Source organism: Alligator mississippiensis, chromosome 15, assembly GCF_030867095.1.
Source record: "Alligator mississippiensis isolate rAllMis1 chromosome 15, rAllMis1, whole genome shotgun sequence".
NCBI lineage: Eukaryota > Metazoa > Chordata > Crocodylia > Alligatoridae > Alligator > Alligator mississippiensis.
The window spans coordinates 22,176,187-22,201,843 of record NC_081838.1 but is presented as its reverse complement, the minus strand read 5'-3'; the positions used below and the strand labels follow the sequence as shown (position 1 = coordinate 22,201,843).

At 53.0% G+C, this 25,657-nt stretch overlaps 1 protein-coding gene across 1 annotated transcript; it reads right to left on the bottom strand.

Moving 5' to 3' along the window:
* Positions 1-368: 368 nt before the first annotated feature.
* On the bottom strand, positions 369-23,803 carry FCER1G (Fc epsilon receptor Ig). The gene is made up of 5 exons (XM_006274467.4): positions 23,553-23,803; positions 10,486-10,577; positions 9,357-9,404; positions 5,808-5,831; positions 369-3,191 (listed from the first exon to the last, which is right to left on the bottom strand). Exons 1-5 carry the CDS (start codon positions 23,605-23,607, stop codon positions 3,135-3,137), a joined length of 276 nt encoding a protein of 91 aa, XP_006274529.1. The 5' UTR covers positions 23,608-23,803; the 3' UTR covers positions 369-3,134.
* Between the last annotated feature and the right edge of the window lie 1,854 nt (positions 23,804-25,657).

Here is a 25,657-nt window from a genome sequence, read left to right as displayed (position 1 = left end):
GCAGCACTCATTGCAGTGCCATCACATACGAGCATTTCAGCCAAGTGTCACTATGAGGATCCTGTTTTTGAACTTCCTTTTGTGTGTTACCATCTCCCACCCCTCTTGGTGGCCTTGGTGCTGATTTGAGCTATCCAGGAGGTCTCTCTGCTCATTTTGAGCATCGTCAAGCCTAGCCACAGTGAGCAGTGCCTGGACTCTCATTCATGCCATTATTTGCAGCATATGGGCATCATCAAATGGAGGTTTCATATCCACTCCAACAGACCTGCAGCACAAGACAGCCTGGATACTAAGGCAGGTGGAGAAAGAAAGATCCATTCCTAGCCCCCAAAGTTAAATAAAGATGTGCACACCCACACACACTGTCCTAGCATCAATTTTTTATGAGAGAAAAAAGAACATAAGCCAATACAAGTATATTTTACATATGTTTAAAAAAGTCTTAATGCCTGCAGCACTATACATACTCTGGTATTTTAGGAGGTGGTTAGAACATTTTCCGCTCTTTTAAAAATTGAAATACACATTTTCAGAGAAGCCAAAATGTTTTGCAGTGACGCATTGATTTCAAAAAAGTTTGTAACATGCAAGGGTGAGCTGTCCAGTCTGAGAGAAAAAGGGAGAGGAAGAGGAGCTAAAAACTTGATGATGAGCATTTTGGCACTGTTGCTTGCAAAAACATTCAAAGGGTTTCGGTTTTGTTCCAGTGCAGAAAGAAAACAGATCTGTCAAACCTTTGGACGTTATTGCAACATGGAATTGTCCTCATCAGACCAACACTAAACGTAACGCATTCTCCTCCATTACATCCTATAGCACTCTACAGCCACACACATGAAATCCTAATGACGTGGTATCTTGTCCAAAGTAGCACTATTGCAAAAGCAATATTAGTCATAAAGACTCCAAGGATAACTCTGACCGCATCACATCCAAATGCAAGCTTCCAACTCCTTTCACAATCTAGGCAGCTTAAAAACTTTAAATCCCTTACTTAAAGATCAAACTCAGTAGGAACAGTTCTCTATCCTTAGAGTGGCTTATACTGACAAAAAGAGGCACTGGGGCTCTGAGTAGAGGGAACAGCCTTGCACATTGCTGTGTTTGTCTAAGCATGAGCAGGAACAGGAGTGCACTTCCGCTGCTGTTTCTGGTGGCCGGTGTTTGACAGTGAAGGAGCGATGCACAGATCAAGATCAGAGGCCACAAACATTTATGAGCAAGTGGCTGGGGAGCAGCACTCTGGTATAAGCACAAAAAGCCTTTCTCTGATGGCTCTGGAGGTCAGAAATTGCTCTTGCCAGTAGATGCTCTTATTAAACACCCACCCCATGATACAAAATCCCTTGTCCACAGTAATTGTGCTAGTGGCTTACTGAATCATAGAGAAGTAGACCTGGAAAGGACCTCCAGAAGTCATCTAGCCCAGCCCCCTTACATTGCTCTGGTGAAAATATTTTACCTCGGATCCCAGCTGCAACTGCACTTTATAGCAGGGTGACTGTCCCCCTTCTCCTAGGATGTGCCCCCAAATGACTTTACATTTGAAAGTGAAGTATGTGCAAAGGTTTCCTCTTCTTCCTACTTGCAAAGCTCTGAGGTCATGGTTGTGTCTTTCCTTCATGCGAGTCCTTATACCAAATGCTGCGCTCTCCTGCACCCCCTCACCAGGTGTGGCCTACTAAAGATGACAGCAAATCCTCCAGGGAAAGTATCAAACCTTGAACTTGGGAGTTGGCAGCTAAGTCAAGAAGGTAGGAATATGTAAGGGTGAAGCCCTGAGGTTCAGAATTGCACCAAATCGGGCCTACATTTGTAAAGAGTTTCTGAAAACTGTCATCTCTGTTCAGTGCTCCTAAAGTGCTCTTCTGCCAGCTTGGGGGAGCAGAGCCCTCCAGCCCCCAGATAGGGCAGCAGTGGCAGAAACACATACCTCTGCTCTCTGCTGGAGTTTGGGCAGGGACAGATGGGAGCAGGGGATGGAGTTTTTCACACTGTTAGCACAGGCCATCAGGACCTGGCGTGAAACCCACCAATCCATTTCCCATGGATTATTCAGTAAGCATCAGGCAACCACGGCTTGGGCACCTCCAGCCTGGACTGGATTTGAACTGGCAAAAGCTCAGTGCAGTCTGAGCGCACCTTGATTCTGGAACCAATCCATGATTGCAAACATTTTGCTTCTCACCTTCTCTTTTCCCCCGTCACTAGAGTGTGGTGCAGTCCCTGGCCCCGTCACTTCTTGTCTCATGCTGCTTACTGGGCCTGGGTCCAGTGAGGACAGGCTGGAGGGTAAAAGAGGAACCTAGGGCCTGCTTTTCCTCTGAGACCCACCTGAGCTTCTCTCTGTCTCTGCCCCACTGTGAGATCAATCGGGTCCGCTAAGATAAATGTTCTAAAATACCCATCTCTCCATCACTGCTAACAGCAACCAGCATTGTGGTAAAAATACCAGCTAGGCCAGGGAAATAGCAATCAAGGGATAGGGAATCTTGCTGCTAATCACTCTCCTGAATGGAGCAGGTGGTGGGCATATTGCTAAGTCTGCCTGCAGAAATGGAGATGCTTCAGCACGGTCACCACTATGCAGCAAAGAAACACAAGGCACATGATCAAATTAAGTTGGAAACCTCCGTGACCTGCAAGCATCCGGTAGGGAACATCCACTGCTACCAAGGACAACTGCTACCATTTTACTGGCCCCTCATTTTCAGAGTGGCACTGAGGAGGTGTTTATGTGATACCTCTTCACTGCGGGTACACAGGGTGTTGCTGTTGGAGGAAAGTCCATCCCTGCATTTAGTGGAGACTCTCTGCGAAGCACTGATGAGAAGCACAGAGGATTAGGGGAGCACACCTATGTATCTTCTGCACTGGAAACACAAGAGAGGCGGGACAGGGAAAACTGAGTCAGCAGCTGCAGAGTAGTGGAGTGATGTGCAGGTCGGGATGTTCATCTTCCAGGGATCCCAGGAGGGATGCAGCCTCTCCCTGACATGTCAGCATGGGGGCAACGGGGGCCATTGATTTCAGCAACAGTTTTCTTTTGAGGGCTGGGATGGAGATCATATAAATTCCCAACAGGACACATCCTTTTGTAGAGGCTGCACCAGTGGCTACTGCTGGGAACCCTAATGGCCCTTGGGCTCCAGGGTTTCGTAGGTCTCCTGATCCCGAGTGGTCAGCCCCTGCGAGAAGGAAGAGGGAGAGAAGGTAGAAGTGGATACAAGGATGACCAAGTCACTGGGAACCCTGCCTCATGGGGAGAGATCTATTGAGGGAGACATCATCATCTCTAAGCTCAACTGTGACATCCTGTAAATACCCAGCTGGCAGGTTTTTAGCCATGGAGGTGGCATTTTTGATACTTAGGCACAGTGTTACCTCTGCAGCTGGGACACGGTTACTGAGCCCGTGCAACATGTGATGCCCTGGCCAGGCAGCATGCCATGATGTGCACATGCATCTGACGCACAAGCCCAAGAAGCCGGGGGGAGGGTGGAAGTCAGGCAGGCAGGCAGGCGGGGAGCTGGGGGAAGGAGGCCCTCCTATGTTTCAGCTCCAGAAGCTGAGTGGTTAGGGTGCTTCACAGGTTCTAGCCTCCCTTCCCCAAAGTGGTTTGACTTCATCTCTCTAACTTCTCAGTGCAGCAATGTAACCACCAACCCCAGTCCACGAGCTAACACTGTTCCCACACTCCTCTGGATGCCGAGCCACTGTGCCTTGCATCTCAGAGTCACTGCAGAAAGCAGGGCAGGAGTTTCTGTCCTCTGAGGGACAAGGGTTGAGACTCAAGGCCAGCTCCCTTCCAGAGCACAATAAGCAACTGGTAGGGGGAGCGCGGGGGGGGCACGCTCGCCACCTGCTCCCTCCGCCTTCTGCAGATGGTTGCCACTCAACAACCCACCACCAAGGCTGCCAGTCACAAACTGTGCCCCCCCAGTCTCAGGAAGCACCAGTCACCCTTGCAGAGCAGCTTCAGTGAGCCACAGACCCCCTAACTTGGTTGCTTCCTCCTGTTGCCCCCTGGATCTCTCTCTCACCCGTCCAGGGGGCAGTCCAATATCTGTGGGTTGAAGCGGTGCTGGGAAGCGCACAGAGTTTCAGCACTGAATAAACCTCAGACAACACTTCACCTTCACTGGGCTGCTGACTGCAAGCTCAAAATCCCAGCCCCTCCCAACGCCACTGTGGATTTTCCCTCCAGGTCACTGTCTAGACCTGGAAAAGCCCCAGTCTGCCCCGCTTAGTCCAGTCTCAAAGCAGCTGTGTGGGACTATCCCCTGCGTTATGCTCCCACCTGTGTTGCGGATGCTGTGGATGGCAGGATGCAGTGGTACAGTAGTGCCCCCTTGGATTCCTGCTCCAGCCAAGCTTCAAAACCAACCGCCTGGGAGGACTGGCAGTGTTTCTATTCAGGCAGCTGTGAGGGAGTCACTTGGTTTATTGTTATCTCCCTGATTCCTGCTAAGCTCTCCTCACTCCACAGGTGTTAACACCCTCTCTCTCTTTTGTAATGCTCTCCATGTTTCACAGTATGAACTATCCTTTCTTTTACAATTCGGCTGTCTGTCATCATTCATGCCTGGTGATGTCTCTCTTCTGTTTCACAGCCTGGCAGACTGCTTTGAGATCCAGCTCAAAACCTTAACTTGGATGCAGTCACACTAACGCATGGGTGAAAACAGCTGACAGTGAAGCATGTCAAGACCCTCAAGAAGACTAGATTTTTTTTTATGAATCTGAATAAGAGACATGCATCTAACCACAGGACTAATGAAACAGCATCTTTTGATGGGTTTTTTGCCTGATTGTTTTTTTTTTAACTTAATATATAGCACAGGGGTAGCCAACCCGCAGCACACAGGTGCCACAAGTGGCATGGGCAGCCTCTGCATGGGGCACATGGCAGACTGGGGAGGAGACAGGCAGCACTATGGCAGATTGGGCAAGGAACAGAACAGGGCTGGCCTTACAGGTGGCCTTCCACTCACGCACACATGTGAACAGCCTGCACTCACAACAGAGCTCTGCCCCTGCCCCTGCCCAGTGGATCCCCCCAGGCAGGAGGAGCAGTGCCCAGCCCAGTGTGCCCCCCACCTCCAGCTACTGCCCAGGAGGAGCCCAGTCAGGTGTGTGCAGGTGGCATGGCACCTGCTCCAACCCACCCACCTTGCTCTCGCACGACAGCAGTAGTGCCTGCCCACGGGGAAGCAAGTCTCCCATTCCAGCCCAGCAGCCCACCCCCCTGGGCTTTATTTCTGAAGCATTCACTGATACTACTACATAAACTCAAACACAAGACGCCAAAATACAAGTTTGCCCAGGGTGCCATTTTCCCTAAAGCCGGCCCTGGAGCAGAAGGGGAAGGGACTGGAGTGGCACTCAGGGATGGTGCAGGGCTAATTTGTGGTATGGCTGCCAAAAAGATTCCCCCCCCCCCCCCAACTGATCTAGCAAATGAGTGCATGTGCCAATACAGGTATATTTGGTTTTGCTTTGATCTTAAATGGAGTAATCTAGTGCAGGGCCCCTGGCATGTTAGTAAAGCTTTTAGTTTCCCTTTAACTGGAGAAAAACATGTGATGCTGCAGAATAGCATGTGTACCTAACAATCCTATATCCACCCATGGCACCATCACATCTGCATTTTGGTTATTACCCATCCAAGATCAATCAAAGCTGGCTTGCAATCCCTTCCCCGCTCTGTTTGCCACCACAGCCACCTTCACCGCTTAGGGATGGCCTGAAATGCAGCTACTTTCACATGGAAGAAGGAAGGGCAGCAGATTTTGGGTACTTACAGTATAGATCGCTTCCCCTTTTGTCTGCACAAAAAGAAAGAGAAAGAGACAAGTCAGGAAGAACGGGAAGAGAAACACCACAAACAGCCCCTGCCCCTCGTGCATTCCCACATGACATGCGGGTGAGGTCCCAAATGAGGCCTGGCCCCTGGAAACACCTTGACCTTTCCCCAGCTCCGCAGCTCAGCCCCCAACAGGAATTCATGATTGACCGACAATACGTCCCTGTGGCCTCCCTTCGCTCTTTCTCTCTCTGCAGAGCTGCCTCAGCACTCTGTGGCTTTGGCCGGAAGCAGAAGTAGAAATTTTGAGTTACCCTGGGCTAGTGACATTCGCCACATTTGGTTTCTCATCCCTTCTGCTCCTACCCCGCTCCCTCTCCCACACTGCTCTCCTGTCCTGCTTGGCACGCCTCACGTGCCTCTACTTGGTGTCCCTGCCCCTTGTTAGCCATGTTGGACAGATGGAGCTCGTGCAGTTGTACTAAGACCCCAGTGCTTGGAGGCCCTTTGTCACATCTGTCTAATTCAGTAATTTTCAATGGGATGCCAACTGCAGTGCCACCCAGCCTCTGCGCAAGGCAGTAAGTGCTCTCCTCCCCTGTCCTGCATCTTGCACCTGCCCCAGCAATGCCTGTGGCTGCTTCTTTGAGGACTGCCACCCCCGGCACCCCCATGCTCTCAGCAGCGGTCTGCTGCAGGTAGGTGGGCGGACGTGAGGCTGGAGCCCCACTTTGCAGCCCAGCTTGTCTCCTCCACTCCTCCCATGCTCCTGGGGACAGCAGGAGAGACTGTGGGGGTGGTCCCCATGGTGTGAGACCCTGCAAAAGCAGCCTCGTCAGTGGGGGCTGCCTTGTCCCCTGAGGTAGAGACCTGGGAGGGGGCAGACAGTGGAAAGAGCAGGGCATGCCCCCACTGCTCTTACCTGGCACCAGCTAGATCAGTGGCCCTTAACTTTCTTAGCCTCAAGTCTCCCTCTGTCTTTTCTGAATTTAGATCCCAGCTCCGTGATTGTCAGCAGGGGAGCTGCAAAATTCAGAAATGTTATGGAGGGGCCTTGAGGCTAGCAAGTTTGAGAACCACTGGTCATTTTGAACAACGTTTCTCTGGCACGCAGGTGTCTGTAGTGTCATGTGGTCTGTGGCCTCACCAGAGTCATGTAAAAGAAACTGGAGCTGCTCATCTCCATGATAGGAGGTATCTGTGTCGTGCAGATTAAAGTTATGTTTCTGCCCTTTGCCTTCCTATTGGCAATGGCACCTCCTATCTAGTTTCCTCTCTATTATCACTCCAAATTTATTTCTGTAGTGCAACTCCCTAGCATCTTCTAGCTCAATCAGTATCTGTACCTCCCACGATACTTTAGCCTGCACTAGGCCAGGAAATCTGTTATTTTTGTGGCTTCTCTGAGTGCCACAGTATTGTTTCATTGTCCTCTCCAGTGCTCACAGCTAGTCCCCATTTAGCACCTGCTACACCTTCTGCTATGAGCTTCCTGTCCTGAAACCCACGGTGAGAAAATGTCTTCTTGAAAAAGTTAATCTGATCTGTACAGTGCCTGGAAGTTAGTAAAAACTGTAATAAAGAATAAAATCAGCAGCCACATGGGCAGATGAGACCTGCCGGAAAAGAGTCTGCTGGAGCTCTTTGAGGGTGTCAACAAGCACATGGACAAGGGGGAATCCAGTTGGCATAATACAGCTGGACTCCCAAAAAGCATGTGACAAGATGCCTCACCAAAGCCTTTAAAAAAAACCACATTGCCACGGGGCTGGAGAGAAGATTTTGTGGACTGAGAGCTTGTTAAAAGATAAGAAGCAAAGGTAAAACTAAATGGTCACTTTCCAGGGTGGAGGCAGGTCACGTGGGTCCTGCAGGGATCTGCACTGGGCCCTATATTGTTCAACATTTTTATCAATGACCTGGAAATGGGGGTGCGCAGTGAAATCTCCAAGTTTGCAGATCCTACCAAATTATTCCAGATAGTCAAGTCCCAAGCTGATGGAGAGAAGCTGCAGAAAGATCTCAGCAAGCTAAGTGCGAGGGCAAAAAAAATGGCTGATAAACTTCAGTGTCCACAAGTGTCAGGCAATGTACCTGGGGGAAAATAACTTCAGCTATATGTACACAGCGCTGGGCTCTGAACTAGCTGTCACAGCTCAGGAAAGAGAGCGTGGGGTCACTATAGACAGTTCTATAAAACATCAGCTCCATGTGCAGCGGTGACCAAAAAGCAATAAAACGTTGAGCATCATTAAGAATAGAACTGAAAACGTAATGGAGAACACAATCCTGCCATTATCTGAATCCATGGTGAGCCCACATCTCGAATAGTGTGTGCAGTTCTGGTCCCCACTTCTCCAAAAGGATGTAAAAGAAACAGAAAAAGCGCAGAGAAGGGCAACCAAAATGATCAGAGGCCTGAAGCATTCACCTCACCAGGAGAAACTGAAAAGAAAGTAAGCTCCTCAGTTTGGAAAGGAGAAGGCTGAGGGGGGATGTGAGAGTTATAAAATAACGGAGGGTGTGGACCAAGTGAACAGGGAACTGTTGGGTTGTTCACCAAGTCCCAGAATCCTAGAACTAGGGAAACCTGCTGAAATTAGTAGGTGACAAATTTAAAACTAACCAAAGGAAGTACTTTTTTAACAACACATGGTTAATCTGTAGAATTCATTGCCACAGGAGATGGAAGAGGTAGACTGCACAGCCAGGTTCAAAAAGGGACTGACAAACTCACGGCTGATAGATCTAGTAATGGCTGTGGAACAGAACAGCTGGAGATGGCTCCTCTGGCATCTCTAACCCAATAAATGGTGAATGCCAGAGAAAGTACTGAATAGGAGACAGATTACTCTAGAGATGTCCAGTTCAGTGCTCTGCCTCTATAGCATCCACTTCTCCCACTGTCAGGGACACGGTACTAGGCTAGACAGACACCTAGTCTAACCCAGCACAGCACTGCTGATGTCCTTATGTACAGAGAACTTGCAGTCCAAGAACGGGGATGTCTTGGGCAGATGGAGACCATGTGCCACAATGCAGCTCGCTGGCCCATGGGATGGAAATGAGGGGCTGCAGGATGCTCAGGAGCTTCTATTTCAGGCTCCAGTCCAGTTTCCTCTGGTTAGCAATGGAGAAGCTGGTCCCACCGAGTCAGTGGCTACAGCAAGGGCAAGACCGTGAGTCACAGCATGGCTTTGAAGGCTTAATCTACCCCAGCTTTTCTCCTGCCTTTTTAGGTAGGTGTCTTTAATGCTGGAGAAAGGTGTCAGTCTGTTTGAATCCTGGGTCAGATGGACAGAAGCCCTCTGATGAGGGCACAGAGCCCAATGGCCATGCAGATAGGAGGGACAGCACAATTGAAAACAGGAACTGGAACTGGAGTGAAGGCCAAACTTGCAAGAGAAAGGAACAAGATAGCCATAAACATCCCCCTCCCCCCAGCTCTGCAGCATGACTCACAGCAGATCTCGGCTCTGCTGGACCAGCGGGCAATGAAGAGTCTATGGTTTTTGTGGTCTATTCTTGGCACAAAACAGGGACCTACCTCATAGACTGCGCTGGGATCCACTTTTGGCAACTTTCGAACCTGCATCTGAAGAGGGAAAAGAAAAGCATACATTAAAGAAAAAAGAGCCTGGAAACATTGTAGGAACCAGATTCTCTGCTGAGCCCAGCACAGAGGAGAGGAGACATTAGGTAACAGCTCCTCTGCCCAGCCCTGGGACAGGTTACAGTGGCCTTTGGGCTGCACTGATCTTGCAAGGATAGAAACTAGCTTCCTACAAGGTGTGTGCTAGATCCCTCCATACTGAGTATGGACCCCTCTCTGCTGATATATCTGCCCCGTGATTAGGCGGTGGGCTAGATGACCTCCGGATGTCCTTTTCAGCCTGACTTCCCTTTGATTCTATCCGAGCCCCTCGTGCTCTTTAAGGTGCTTATCTAAGCACACTCCCTGTGCAGGTGGTTAGAGCCATTGTCCCCATTGTACAATGGGAAACTGCGGCACAGACTGGGTCATGTCTACACTGCATGCTTGCTGTACCTGGCAGCAGTGCTGGCTAGCCACAGAGATGCAAATACCTTCTGCCCCGGGTGGGAGCCTGTGCAAAGCAGCACCATGGCTGGAAGACACCCCAGGGGATAAGACACATGCAGCGGGTTAACGTAGCCTAGGGTTGTCCTGGGAGTTTGTGGCACAATGAGGAACTGAGTCCAGGTCTCCTTGGTTAGTGCCCTAACCACTGGACTGCTCTCTCCTTCCTGTTGGCAGAAGGAGTGGTACCTCTGGGGGCTGCCAGAGTGCATCATACCCCAGGCAATGCTGGCTGGCAGCAGCAGGAGCTATGCCAGCTTCTCCCATGTGGCTCTGCTAACATCCCCCTGCAGCCCCACTGCTGCTCTCCACCTGGGCTCTCCGACACCGCTCTGCCGGGCCATGGCACCAGTCCCTTGGTACCAAACTCCTGGTCCCTCCCAAGCCACTAATCGCTACTGAGACTCCTCATCCCTCCTAATCACTACTGAGATGGAGCCTTGAAACCTCCTTGTGATTGCTCATCCCCATGAGGATCTGAACAGGGTCACTGACACAGCCCCCCCCCCCCCTGCACCACCTCCATCACCAGCTGCCTGTCAGGAGTTGCTGGCAGAGGGATCAAGTAGAGCCTCACCTTCAGGCGGCAGTACAGGATGGTGAGAACAATGCCATAGACGAACAGGACCGCGTCCAGGACATAGCACAGCTCAGGCTCCACCAGCGCCTCTGCGGGGAGAAATGCCATGTTCAGGCCTCTCCTTAGGGAGCGAGGGTTCATATCTACAGCACTGGGTAAGGGAACAAGTGGGGGCTCCATGGGCATTCAGTGGTGGTAAGCGGAGGAGTGGTAAGGGGGAAGGAACTGGCTTATGGAGGGCAGCAGGAAGGGGCTGGAGGTCAGGTTTTAGTGGAACGCCTCGCAGATCAACCTCAGGACCCACCTGGATTACCGTTCTCATTAGCAATGGTGGCAGACAGCAGGGGAGCACCGCTGAAACGCATTGAAGGTGTACCATGGGGAGGGGCTGGCAGTGGGGGGAAGATTAGGACAACGCTCCAGTGACCACAACGAGATGGGATTAAATATGACAAAGAGCAAGGCATCCTAACAGCATTCTGCTGTACCCTAGGGCTCAGCAGGTAAGAGATGAGAAGGAGCGGGGCCTGCCAGAACCAGCTGAGAGCGCAGGATGATGCTGAGCCACCACTGTGATGCCAGCATGAAGAAGGCCAATGCAATCGTAGGAGGCATCAGCTACGGTATGTCCAAGAGGGGTAGGGAAGCCTCAGTGCCACAGTACAAGGGGCTGGGATGCTATACGCCATGCTGGTCCCGCGTGTTCAAGACTGGTGAGTTGAAACGAAGCACAGAAAAGGGTGGGGAGTGGCTTGCCTGTGCAAGAGGAGGTGAGACCAGAGTGTCTTGTTTAGCCTAGAGACAGGTGGAGTGGGGAAATGATTGCTGTCTCTAGACACATGGCGGGGTGGGGGGTGCAGGCCTGTTTCATCCAGAGTACAAAACCAGAGAAGAGTAAAATGGCCAGATTCAAGCTGGAGATGGCCAAGGTCCCCAACCAGCTGAGCAGCCAGGTTCTGGCAGAGGGGAACCCCTCCCCGTATGCAAGCTGGAGCAGGTCAGTGGGTCCAAGACTGGGGTCTGTGTAAGGGCTGCCCACGACAGCCCAGATCGGGGTTTCCCGACAGCCCTTCTGAACTGCTACATCTGAATCCCACCTGCTTCCCCCCAGCCCCCTCTGGAGTCCCTCCTCGCCTCGCCTCGCCTCGCCTCGCCTCGCTGCTTGTGCTCTGCAAACACCTGCATCCAGCCCCTGCCCCCAGGATGTCCTGTAGGCTAGGGAAAGGTCCATAGGGACCCTTCTACACTGGGCAATTTGGGATGGACTAGGGTGGTCAACAGGGCACTGGGCTCAGGGCCATTATGCCAGGCCTCTGCAGCAGACTTCCTCACATACCTGGGGCCGAGAAAGCGGTTGGGTTTATTGCTCACTAACGCAATTTCACCATTAGCCAGTGACCTCCACAGCTATTTTCCTGGTGGGGTTGGGCCTTGGGACTCTGTGGACGCTCTGGGGCTCAAGCATCCACAAGCCACAGCTGAGGTGTTAAGAAATAAATAAATAAACCACGCTTTACCGGAAGCAGCAGCACATGACTTCAACCGGCTCTGCAGCGCCTGTAAAGAAGGGCTCTTCAGCAAGGCTTTTTGATGCTTGTAGCTAAAGTTGATTAAATCACCTATTAGATAAAGTTGCTAAAAAAGCCCCACTAAAGCGCCCAATCTTTACAGACACTGCAGAGCTGGGTTGAAGTAGCCTGTTGCCTCTTCTGGGCAAGCATGGGGCTCAGCATGGGAATGCGCTGAGTTAAAACTAAAATGCTGGGAGGAGAGGGGAGGGGTTATGTCTGCAAGCACCCACTGGCAAAAACCAAAGTCGGTGTCTATGCTTGGGCCCATGTCCAATCCCTGGCAGGGTTGGCATTTCTTCCAGACAACTTTAAGTCTTGTCTTACCCCACTGAAATAAGAGGTTTTCCACTGACTTGCTGGAGCCAGGGTTGCACCCAGGAGGTTTACAGTTCAGAGAGGACCTCGGCCATCAGCATCTTGCCTATTGGGAGAAAGCTCTTGACTCTTGAGTCTGTGTTCTTAGAGATGGCTAAGGAGCTTGGCCTTGTGCTAACAAGTTATTTTAAAGTCTCTCCTTTAAGCACAAGACTCCCGGTCTCTTTGAAAATAGATTTACTCCAAAATATCCTCTTAATGGCATCAGAAATGCATCTAAGGGTTTGAGCAGGTGGGACAACATCAATGCCAGCAATGATACCCTGGTTATGAGAGCTAAAATAACGGAAAGCAGACCTCATGCTTCAAGGTGTTGTGACTGGGAGCCAGAAAGAAAGTAGTCTTTCTCCTTCCTCTGAACACTGCTGGAGGCAGGACTACAGGCTAGATGAACACATGTTCAAGGGCTGTGTTGTAAGCCCTCTGCTCTAGTGCCAATGACGTGGTTACCCTCTGCCCACTCTGCAGTGAATCCCCTGGTGCTGTGACAGCTGTAGTTGTCTCACTCCCAGCCAAGGCTTCCCTGAGCTCCAGACCCAACGTGCACAATGCACATGGCCCTGCTACTCCCACCAACAGCACAAGGAGACTTTTGTCCTGGTTTTTTTCACCCATGACCAGCAGAACAGAGGGAGGAGGTGACCTGTGGCTGAGTCACAGCGAGATGCTCAGACAAGGTGCTCCCCTTGCTGTCATTTGTGCTCTGGGCATGGTTCACTAGGGCACTGAGAAGGTCTCTTGGGGATCTAGCTGTGCTCCCTCCACATTTCAGGTCACACAGCTTCATCTAAAAAGGCAGTTGAGTTGTGCTGTGGACCCAGAGAGAGACAGCAAGCACGTTCTCCAAGGCTTGAAAAGTCCTCCCTGGACTCTGCCTCCCCACTCCAGCCCACAGCTCCTGGCTCTACGCTGAGGGATGCGCACCCTCAGGTCAAGACGGAGAAGCTCTGCTAGTGCCTGGAAACCTCAAGGCCTCCCAGCCTGACAGGGCCCAGTATGCTGCAGGGCACATTCACACTTCAGGCCTGTGGGAACCACGCTGGGGCCAGAACGTGCAAAAGCTGCTGAAAGCACCCCTCGTGGGGGTGAATACACACAGCATACCAGCACTCTGCACCATGCACTCTCAGCCCCTTGGGTCCCAGGTCTTCAGAGTCCTCCAGGCCTGTCTGTTCCCAGCCCACTGGTACATCCAGCCAGTGTGGCCAGAGCCACAGAGCCTGGGGACACAGGGTGCAAGGCCCATGCTGAGCCAGCCTCACACCCCTGCAAAAGCAGATGTCGAGACACAGCTGCTTAGGCCAGCACTGTGGGACATTCCTTGCGGGGAGCCTGCACAATGAAAACCCACAGTAAAGAGAAGGGTTTTCCCACCATGATGACCATTGTATGCTTCAGCTCCCAGGAGGTGCCAATACCAAGGGGCTGAGATGAATAACTTTGGCCTTTAGGCTCTCCGACATAGCCTGGAGCTGCCCCTGCCCAGAGCTACTAGCTGGGCTGGCAGAGCCCCCAGGAGGTCACATCCAGTCCAAGCCCCTGCTCAGGGCAGGGTCATCCCTGTCTAAGCCGTCCTAGACAAGTGTTTATCTGACCTGCTCTTAACTGCACAGGCAGCCCTCACCCACAACTCCCAGGCATAAAAGCACTCCAACCTGCCTCAGGTGAAGCAGGGGACAAGGGCCCTAGCAGTGTCCCACTGCTGCAGAGACCCAAAGGTGCTTGCTAGGATATACTGCAGAGGTGCCAGGGAAAAATCATAGAAATCCCAGAGCAGTGGGGCTGGAAGAGACCTCCAGAGCTCACATCGAATCTGACCCCCTGCCTGGGGCAGGATCAGCCCTGTCCAAACCATCCCAGACAAATCTAGAACCTAAGCATTTGGTAAAACTACGGTCAATCTTGACACAACACAAGACATCACACCCGAACCTGCCGCAGGGAAAGCATGGGGACTGAGGAAGCCAACATCCTTGCTGTAAAAGATGGTCGATATACTCGCAGGTGGAGGCCACTCCCCGCCACTACAGAGGAAGACAAACCCTGCCACAGTCCACACCAGTCTGTCCAGGGGGTTAAATTCATTCCTGACCCCAAATACGGCATCGTTCTGAACCTGAGCAGAAGGCAAAAGCTCTCACGCCACAGGCTAGGAATGGCACCAGTCCGGGGCAGAAGCAAGTCTCAATGGCTTTAGCAAAATGCTTGAACTTTACCAAACCACAAGCTGCAGCCACTAGTGCAGCCCTCTCTGAGATCTCTCCACCCAGCAAGAGGCCGAGGTGGGGAGGGCGTCTCAGCGTGTGACCTGCTGCTTGCAGGGAGAGAAACATGAGGCCCTGCTTCCTGCCAGACACCCTGGAGCCAGACTGGGGCCTCGGTCGAGCTCAGCCTGCGGCGTTCCCCATCACTGACACCCCAGGAAAGCCCAGCTTCCTCCAGAACAGGGCAGTTCCCCTGGCCCTTCCCCACACTGAGAGCAGGGCCCTGGCAGAGAGCGGGATCTAAGCAAGCAAGCAAGCAAGCAGGGGACCGAGGCTTTGCACAGCAGCACAGCAGCTGGTGTTGGTGGTTAATTACCCCTGGTGTTTGCTTGGGGCAGCTCTTTCACTCATTGCTCTGTCCTGCCCTAGCCCTACAACCATTCCCCTACATCCCGACCCAGCTGGCTATCACCAACCCCCAAACTCTGTCTAACCCAGGTCAGTGTTGCAGACTGCGCACTGCCCCCAGCACCGTAGTATCTGGACACCTTCCATGCCCAAGCCCCAGCCGCAGCGCCATCGTGGAAAGATGATGGAGAGTCTGGCTCTGGTCCCTCTGCAGAGGAAAAATCTTTCAGGAGCATTTGTGCCCGTGTGAGAGTGTAAGCAGGGGGTGGGGCTTTGCTTGATTTGGGGATGTTGGGACAAGGGGTTGGGGCTGGTTTGAGCCCGTTGTCTGTGCTGGGGTGGAAAGGCCTTTTCCTGGTCATGCTCCATTTCCAGCGCCGCAGGCTCCAGGATTCAAGCTGTCTGTGGTGCCCTGATTCAGCACAGCTCCACGCACGAGCTGCATTCAGCAGGGAACCTCCCTGCCCACTGGGCCTTGTGGCCCGTTGGGACGGCACTGACCTGCTGCACTCACCCCAGGTCTTCCCAGGAGGACAGAGTTGTTTCTGCTGGCTCCAGGCACCAGGTTCCCCTGCATGAGCGCACTGGCTCCTGGTTTCACCTCTCCCCACTTCTGCAGCTGGGCTCAGGGTGGGGGAACGCAGGCTCTGCTAGCACCCCTACGAACTTGGCCATAGAGCCAGGTCAGCACACAGGCACTGTGAGAGGGGCACTGTTGTGCGTGGGAACCTGTGCTACAGTGTGCTGGGCGCAGCGTCACCCTCCCTTTCTGTTGGAGCTGAAAGATGCTGTCTCCCCAAGACCAGCGGTATGGCTCCCAGTGCACCCCACTTCTTCCTTTGTCCTCCTCCTCTCCAGGTCAGGGCAGTGGCACGTTCACTTTGCCTTTGCAGGTGGCATGGTCATGTCAGCATAGGCTCAGGCTGCCAGAAACAAGCAGCTGCAGGAGATGCTCCAACTGGGGGCACCCCTCCTGCTCTTCCCGGTTTTCACCCAAGCCAAGGGGGCTCTGCCTGCGCGGCTCAGAACAGTTCCTGGAGCTCTGGAATTTGCAGACAACCTGCCAAGAAAGCTCCCTGGGTGCCAGGCAGAGGAAGACACATTGGTGCTTGGTGACTGTAGGCACCCAGGAAGGAGCTGGACAGACACAGCCCATCCCATTCTCGGAACGCACCGGGGGAAACTTTTAGTTTCAAAGCTCAAAGAAGTTACTGGGAAAGCAGTTATTTTAGATTCAATTCAGAGGAACAGGAAGGAACCAGCTGAGACTCTCCCAGCAAAAGTGATCGCTGAACTAGAGTTCACTCCTCTGAGAAAAGGGAGGAGCAAGGGCAATCAGTGGAACAGGGATAAGGGACTTTGCAGGAGCAGATCCCAAAAGCTCAAGGAGTTGGTAGGTGAGGTCTCTTGAGATGTCCAGCGGGCCAGCAATGGCAGAGAGCTGGCAGGTACCGAGAGAGAATATATTATAATTGTAGGGAAGCAGGGCTGAGAGGGACCTCAGGAGGTCCCATCTACTTCAACCCACTGTTCAGGGCAGGATCATCCCTGACTGAACCATCCCAGCCATGTGCCTGTCTAACCCGCTCTTGAAAATTTCCAGGGATGGCAAGTCTACAACCTCTCCGGGCAGCCTGTTCCAATGCTTGACCTTGGTCACAGTCAAAAATTCTTCCTAATCTCCAACCTAAATTTCCCCTGCTGCAGTTTGAGGTTGTTGCTCCTAATCCTGCTCCCTACAGCCACAGAGAACAGCCCATCTCCAACCCATCTGTAATCGCCCTTCAGGGATTTGAAAACAGTTACCAAATCCCTGCTCGGTATTCTCTTCTCCTGACTAAGTAACCCTAGCTCTTTCCTCACAAGTCATGCCTCCAAAGCGCCTAACCCTTTCTGTTGCTCTCCACTGGATGCATTCCAATCTTTCCATATCTTTCTTAAAGCTTAAAACCCAAAACTGGACAGGTAAGGCCTCACTGGTGCCAAATACAGTGGAACAATCACTTTCCTGGATTTGCAAGCGACACTCCTGATAATACAACCCAGTCCGCTGCTGGCATTTTTTTTTGCAATAAGAGCATAGTGTTGGCTTCTGGCACCTTGTTATCTGGCCCATGGAGCTCCCCCAGGTCCATGGGGAGCGCTGAAAGCTGTGACCCTTCACACTAGATCCAGTGTGCAGCCCGATCCCAGCACATGGGACCAGGCAGGGGTGGCACAGGCTCCTGGGGGCCCAATCCCAGCATGTGGGTCTGGGTAAAGATGGCACAAGCTCCCAGGATCCCAATCCCAGCATGCAGGTCTGAGCAGAGGCAATTCAGGGTCCCAAAGCCCTGATGCCAGCATGCAGGATTGGGCAAAGGTGGTGTGGTCCCAGGACCCCAGCACATGCATGGGGGGCTAGGTAAAGGCAGCACAAGGCAGATCTGGGTGCCCAGGCCTGATCCTGGGATGCAGGGTCCTATCTGGTGCATGGGACCAGCCCTGTGCCACTTATTTGGCCCACAGGGCCAAATGTTTGAGCACCACTGCTGTCAGCTCAGTAGGGGCATGCTATCAGCAGACAACTCTCCCAGGGTGAAGGGAAGATGGGGAGTAGAGGAACAGGGAGATAGCTGTACTAGGAGCTCTTTGAAGGACCTGAATATCAACAAGGCGTTGTAGAAGAATGGAAACAAAAGCACATGACTGAGGCTGAGGATAAGGCACAGCACAAAAGCAGAGGGATGAAGAACAGTAGGGGGTGAATAGTAGGGAAAGGAGAGCACATTTTAGGCTGAAAAGCAGGGCTAGCACAAAGTCAAATGGCTGCAAACTGGCTGCAGAAAAATGGAGTACTGCAATGGGAAGAGGGTTTCTTTCTACCCAGCAATCGGAGGTGTGAGATTTGGGAGCAGTCTTCCAGGCGGCTGAGAAGAGTCTGTCAGGCAGAACTGGGCGAGTGCATGGACGGACTGGTGCAATGGCCCAGGGGACTCCACAGTCATGGTGTGACACGGGGTCATGTTTGTAGCCCTCAGCCTAGGGTATGAAGGAACCTCGGGCAGTATGGGAATCCCATGCTCAGGGCTTTTGCTGGTCATCAATTGGGGCAAGGCAGTGACTTATTCCCGTCAAGAATGCTATTGGCTTCAGGGAGGGCAGGAGAGGGGACGAGGATTTCTCCTTCAGAGGCACCAGGATGCTGGCCACAGCTAAAAAGTGAGGGGTGGTAACTAGGGTACCCTGATGCTTTGGCTGGTACAGGAGCGCTGGGTGTTGCTGGCCAAAGGGTTTTGCTCTTCTACTTGGGGTCAGACCACTGGCCCATTTGGAGTCAGGAAGAATATCCTCCTAAATCAGACTGTGGGGCTTCGTTTTCCTCTGCAGCCTCAGGCAGGGTCCCTATCCTGAGATCTCCTGGACATCCAGGCTACAGCCTTCAGCCAAAAGCTAGCTCGAGTGCTCGGAGCAGCCCAGCAGTGGTAGTAGGAGCTTCTCGCACAATAATGAGACCTGCTTCTTGGTCTCATGGCCTGCGCTGCGCTCCTTGCCACGCTGCTTCTGGTGGCGAGCTAGTGCAGCATGTCTGCAATATGGGAGCAGTAGGCAAGTTAACAGGGAGCAGCCTGGTGTAGCTCACCCTTGCTGTCTCCGAGCCATCAGCTACTATCTTCAACAGCAGAGGATGGGGAAGGGGATAGGACCAGGTAACTAGATAAAAGGGGGAAAGGACACAAGAGGGGAATGACAGAGCAGAGAGCAAAAACAGGCTTGTCCAAAGGTGCAGGAACAAATTATTAAATCATTTATAAGTAGTGAAAGGACAAGCAACAGCTGCGACAAGAACAAACCGTGTCAATCCGATTTCCTCCTTTGATGGGATCTCTTATCTGGTGAAAAAGCAGAAGGCAGCAGATGCAGTATCTCAACTGCCATGAGGCCCTCGACACCCTCATGTGACAGCCTCACAAGCGAGTCAGGGAAACCCGGTTTTGAGAAACCCACCGGAGCACAGGTGCACAAGTGGCTGAAACCGTAGTCAAAGAGCAGCAATCTGTGGTTCGCTGCCGGGCTGCAACCCAGCGGGAGCTGGCAGCCCATGCTAGCTCTACCACTATTTTCAGTAATGATTTAGGTGATGGAATAAAAAAAATGAGGTTATAAACCCTGTGGGTGGGCAGAGGATAGGCACACTGAAGAACAGGATCTGAATTAGACATGGTCTTGGGGAACTGGAAAATAAGCACGCTGGAATTCAGTCCAGACAGCATTTTAGGAAGAAGAAATCAAACACGCTCATTTTTTTGCAGATTGGGCTGGGCAAGGAATTTCTCTAAGTGACTCCACATAAGTAATTTAGGAAAAAAATCAGGGGACATTGTGGGGGTTCTAGGATTTTGAAAAAAAGAGAGGGAAATGATAATGAGCCATGAGGTTGATTGCCCCTCTCAATACTGCCTGAATAGAAATGCTGCTGCCTCTCCCAAGTAGTTTTAAAGTTTGGATCAAGCAGATACCAAAGAGGGTGTAATGGCACCACTACAACCGCTCTCCCCCCAGATCTGCTCCTGTCAGGGGGGTACGGTGGGCTCCATGCTGCAGAGGAGTGAGCAGGGTGATGCTGTTGTGAAAACAGGCAAACGTCATTCTGAGACACATTAACAGAAGTGGCCTATGTCGGACATAGAGGTAGCTGTTCTGCCTACTCAGCATGGAGCAGGTCTCAGCTAGGACTCTCTGTCTAGGCCTGGGCACCTGCTTCAAGAAACAGTGTGGACTAAGTGAAGTCAATGCAGGAGGAAGCTACAGTCACCAGGCTTTGCATTTAAATGAGATTTATGTTAAGTCTGGTGCTTAGTATCATTTGTAATAAGTCTACTTAAAATGCAATGGGAATTTAATACAGAACAGGGTTAGGTGTAACCTTATAATAATGTTTTCAAAATATATATATATATATATATATATATATATATATATATATATATATATATATATATATATATATATATATATATATATATATATATATTTTTTTTTTTTTTTTTTTTTTTTTTAAATGTTGAATGCATAAGGCTCTGAATGCATGAGCCCCTTTGCGTTCTAGGCTCCAGGCTTCTCTAACAAAACATTTTGGTGGTCTAGTGTTATAAATAATACAATGCAACAGGGGCTTAGTCTGTGGTGGGGAGGGGGGTGAACACGCCGAGTGCAAGACATGCAGCTGCTTGATACAAACCACAAGCACAAAGTCACTTAGCCAGGAACTGATCCCTGGCCCATTCACCAAATTCTAAATGTACTAATAATGTAAAATTAATTCAAATTCCCAAATGTTGAACTATAATTGCTTAAATAAATGTATAGGGTTGGAGCATCCCCATGTCCCTAGCAACAAGATCGACTATAAATTAGGGTTTAGATCTATAAAATCAACAGCTTTGACTGGTTAGCTTTCAAGAACACACCTTTCCTTTGGAAATAAATGGCAGACAAAGGGAAGAGCTGATTAAAACTGTGGCTTTCTATTTGGTAATGTGGATTGTGATTGGAACTGGTCTGCCCAGAGGGACCATGACAGGTGAGGAGAGGCTGAAGGATGGGGATTGTTACTAAAAGAGTTGGCTACAGGTGAACAAACAAGCCAGCGGTTAATGGTAAACAGCCAGAGATCAGTCAGTCCCTGCAACCTCTGGGGCAAGGACAAGAAACAATTGGTCTAATTTGCAGCAAAGAAAATTTAGGGTGGATGCTAGGGAAGACTCACTCAGTGGGAAGGCAGTGGAAAGCTGGAGTGGGCAACTCTTTCCTGCCTACGCAGGGGGTCGGACTCGATGATCTATTGAGGTCCCTTCCGACCCTAACATCTATGAATCTATAAGGGAGGCTGTAGCATCTGTCAGCAGAGGTCATCGAGAGCAGGTTAGACAGACACTTGATAGGGAAGGTCCAGAATCATGAAAAGGATGCCTGGCCTAGTGGTTAGACAATGAGACTGGCACTCAGGCACTGCCCTGGCACTGGCCTTATTAACCCCACCTCCACTTTGCTCCTTAGCTCCCCTGTCATGTAGGGTTAACACAAAACTAGCCGATATTTGAGCCAGAACAGCTCCAGCAAAACCTGCCCCAGCGTCCCATGAGAATCAAATCGACTTGTACTGGGGCTCATCTTTGTTGGAGAGCGTTTGTCCTGGACAGCTGCACCCTGGGCACCTGCCTCCCGAAGAGAAGAAATGCAAAGAATGCAGCACAAGGGGTGCTGGGCGGCCCTCCAGGAGCCCACCAGCCGGCGGAAAGGAGCAGGATGGCCCAAGCACGCAGAGAGCCCAGCCCTGGAGGGCTGTGCAGGCCTGGTGCTCAGGGTTGCTGGGACCAAGCACACCCCAGGCAGGGATTGGCCCCAGCTGCTAACGCCTCCAGCATGAGCACTTGTGAAATGCTTTCTGCTGCTGAATGACTAAGCCTTTTCCTTGTAGATGGGGCAATGGGGCAACACAGCTAGAGAGAGGGGAAAGGGAAGGGTCTTGCCCAGCCCCAGGAACAGCAAAGGAGCTGAGGATGCTCCCTTTGCAACTCTCCGCTCCCCGCTAGCAGACACCCGGTGCTGAACCCAGCACTCGGAGTGCCCTTGGGTCCAGCATTCAGCTCCGGGAGCCCTTCCATGCCTTTTTTTTTTTTTCTTTTTCATTTGAAAATGTTCTGTTCCATGTCAAATTAGCCAGATCAAATCCAAATTTGACAGGGATGCACCCTCCACTACACAGTGCCATTTTAATAGCATTTTCAGCTCAGGTATCAAACTAGTGCAGCGACTACACTTGATGTTAGCCCACAAGAGAATGGGCCCTCCCTTGCCCATGACTGAGTCTCTGGCTCAGGAGTCAGGAGGAGCCCAAGCGCTGAAGCAAGGGCGAAGCCCCCATCACTGATGGCCATAGGCAGCACCATGTGCTTTCACTGCTCTGGCTCCACAGCCCCCTCCCCACCACCTCTTTGCTTCCTTTGCCAGCTGCTACCCCCAAAGCAGGTCCTTGGAGGGACAGAAAGGAAACCTGAATGCCAATCCCTGAATACTGCCCTCACCTGGGAGGTGCACTACCATCTCAAACGGCCCCTGCACCTCTGTTGCCTTCCTACACAGATCCCAAAGGTAGGACAAACTGCCCCTGCCTGCAGTACACTTGAGAGAGCTGGAGCAGATATCACCCTGGAGCCTGCAGAGTCCTTCAGGGCACAGAGCAGGCCCTACATCTTGCAGTCCTTCAGGAACCAATCCCACTGCATGCTCAACTTAACCAGGTCTCACCCAGAGCCCTGATGCAGAAAGACCAGGAACTGTCTCTTGAGCCACAGCCTAATGCATCCACAGCTGGTTTGTTCACAGTTCTGGTGCCTACACCGGCTTGCAGCTGGCAAGAGCTCTGCTCCCTGCCTGGCACTGCCTCCCCTACCTGGCCACTGAGCAGATGGGAAACAGGGAACTCCCCAGGACATCACCCCCTCCATCCCCACCACCACTACAGGAAGCGGGCTTGGCACGCTGTGCCCGGGCACTGCTCTGAGGACAACTGCCAGCACCAGCCTGCAGTAGCTGTCAGGGTCCCCCTCCCCTCGCAGCCTCAGTGCTTCAGCTGGGTGCAGAAGCTGACCCCGGGCACATGCCTGGAGGCCAGGAGGTGCACCAAGCTCCCCTTGACAAGCCAGGCGGGAGCATTTGGGCTGAGAGGAGCTCACGTGCAGGGAGCAAGTGGGCCACAGCCCTGAGAAAAACCTGCCCTGCCTGGAGCCCGCGTGCAGCTCCATGGTGCCACCAGCTCCTGCCAGCTGCTTCCCCTGCACAGGCTACCGGCCTTGATCCAGCTGCTCAGCAGCCCACCTGCCCTGCACCCCTTGATCCAGCTGCTCGGCACCCTCCTGCCTCCCCTCCACCCCAAGCTGCCTCAGGCTGGGTGCAAGCGCCACGGCCGGTTCCACTTCCTGGCTCAGGAAGGGTCCGAGCGGCTGGGGGAGGAGGAGGCTCAAAACAAGTGGCTCCCACACACCTGCAATTGTGCTCCCTGGACGGTGTGACGCAGGGCAGGGCCCTTCTCTCCCAGCCGGCTCCCAGTACCAGCTCAGCCGGACAACCCCATCCCCATAGCCCCAAAGGCTCCTATTCACCTCCTCGCAACTGTCCTGCCCCAGGCAGCTGGCTGAACTCTCTCTTGCCTAGGGAGGTAGCTCCTGCACCCACCCCAGGAGCAGCCGCTCAAACCAGGCCTGTCTACGTCAACATCGCCCCATGAACAGCTTCCCCAGACGAAAGCAGGACACGGCTAGGACAGGGCCGTGACCTCTGAGCCAGCTGGGAGAGGGGTCTCGTCTTATCCTCCTGGCCCTGGCTGTTCCCAAGCACCGTGCCCCTTCCCCAAGAGTGGCTCCACCAGCCTCACAACCCCACCCTGGAGAGCACACACAGCTCTGCCTGTCCAGAGGAAAGCGTGCACCACAAAAACCCTTCGGTGCCCCTGCCTGTCCAGTACCTGCTTCGCCTGCCATCAGGAGCAGCAGCAGAGCAGCCACGAGCCACGACTTCATCCTGGTTCACTGGGCCCCTCCAAGCAAGCTGCCGCGTGCCTGAGCGCTCCCACGTCTGGGGCTGAGGCAGTGAGAGCAGTGACCACCACTGCGCTAGGTCCGGGCTGCACCGCGTTTGATGGGCTGGGCGTGTGATTGACTCAGCAGGACGCTCGCGACCACAGAGCAAGCGCCTTCCTGCGCTCACCACTCGTTCCCTAGCCGTGCGCTCCACCACGCCAAGCTGCTTCCTCTTGGGGAGGCCCTGGCTGCAGCAGGGAAGTAGCCAGCAGCTTGGCGGTGCACATCCCTCCCAGGAAGGGGCAGCCTGGACAGATGGCCAGGCCATTGCTACAGTGCCAGAGCGACATGGCCATGACTTGGGCTTCCCCATAGTCCTTGCTCATGAGTTCCTGGCCTCCAGGGCACCACAGCACCATCCAGACCCCAGTCAAGGCTCCTTCCCTGTGCATGGGCCCAGTTGGCTACCATGGCCTTGGTGATACTGCTGCTGGCTGGCAAGAGCCTGCTTTGGTTCAGTCATGGTGTCACCAGCCACCAGACCACGTGGCACTGACCACCAGGCTGCCTTGCCCCAGCCCAGGGGTCTTGCTGTTGGCGAGGCTGCTCCCAGAGCCAGGTGCCAAGGTCCCCCCAGCAAGCTGGGCCCAGACACCGCAGGCCTGCAATTGGGTTGCAATGCAGCCAGGCAACTCAGGGAGGCTGGCTCAGGCTTCAGACGTGGGATCCTACAGGACTTTCACGGAGAAGCTGGTTTGTTTGGGGTTTTTTTAAGTTTTTACAAGTCTCACACAGGGCTGTAGGAAGTAGATGGGCGCAGGCATCCCCTGCTCCCCCAGCCTTCAAACACATGGCTTTACAGCCCTTCCCTGAGGCGCCCTCGCCACAGCACCCAGCCAGGCGCTGGCTCCAGAATCAGGCACACAAAGCCCACTCTGACCTGCTGGCATGCAAAGCCCGGGACCCGTCTCAGCCCTAGGGCCTGTCCAGCCAGCCCCAGCCTCACAGGAAAGCAACTCCCTCCCAGCAGAAGGGCTCATACACGTGGTTGCAGAGCAACGCCATGCAGGACACCGTGCACCCCACAGCCCTGAGATGGCCCCCAGCAGCCAGGCTGGGCCACGGACCCTGGCACCAGGAGTCCTAGCCCTGCATGCTAGCACAGGAGATGCTGAGGATACAGCAAGTGTCACAGACAGCAACCCGGCAGAGCTGGAGAGGGTCAGCTCGAGAACAGAGCTGCCCAAGGGCACCTGAGAGGGTGACACTGCCATGGCTGAGGAGGCCAGGGGCACAGAGTCCCATATTGCAGAAGGCATTAGCTCAGACCTGCTGCTGAATCAAAGGTCCCCAGGGCAGCAGTTTAGCTCATCTGCAGGGCCTCCTTCGCCAGCCCTCCAGCCCCAGGGTGCCTGAACTGCAAACCCTGCACCAGAGGGGACCGAGGCAGCCTCACAACCAGCTGCTTCACACACCAAACCAGGTGCAGCCAGGGGGAGGTCCCACCACAGCACGTGCCCACTCCTGGCCTGCAGTACTGATGGAGGTGCTGGTGTGCCATAAGTTGCAAAACATTCCCCAGGTACTAACGCCCTGCCCTGCAGGTCTGCTTATGACAGGGCCCCTTCCACTGGGACATGTTGGGCAGTGGCACCCCCTGCTGTCTGCCCCAGTGCCTCAGCCTGGACTGCACCGTCAGCCCCGGGCAGAGCCAGGAAGTGCTGGTACCATGCCAGGGGCTCCTTTTCAGGTTTCCCAGGCCCTGGCTGGCACCCCCACCTCATTTCCTCTGGCTGGGATACACAAGTACTGCCCTATCCCACATATCTCCCATGACGTGCAGAGAAAATCGCTGCTATAAGAATGAAATCACAGCGTGGCAGAAGGGGAAGGAAGCACAGCCCTGAGTCAGCAGCAGCACTGCCAGTTCCTGGATTCAGCCTAATGGCCATGGGGGCACCAGCCCGAGGCCTTGCTCCCCTTTGTGGTGAGAGGGGGGCACCCAGGAGAACCCAGCAGGGTTGTAGTCGTCAGGCCTGGGGACTCCTGT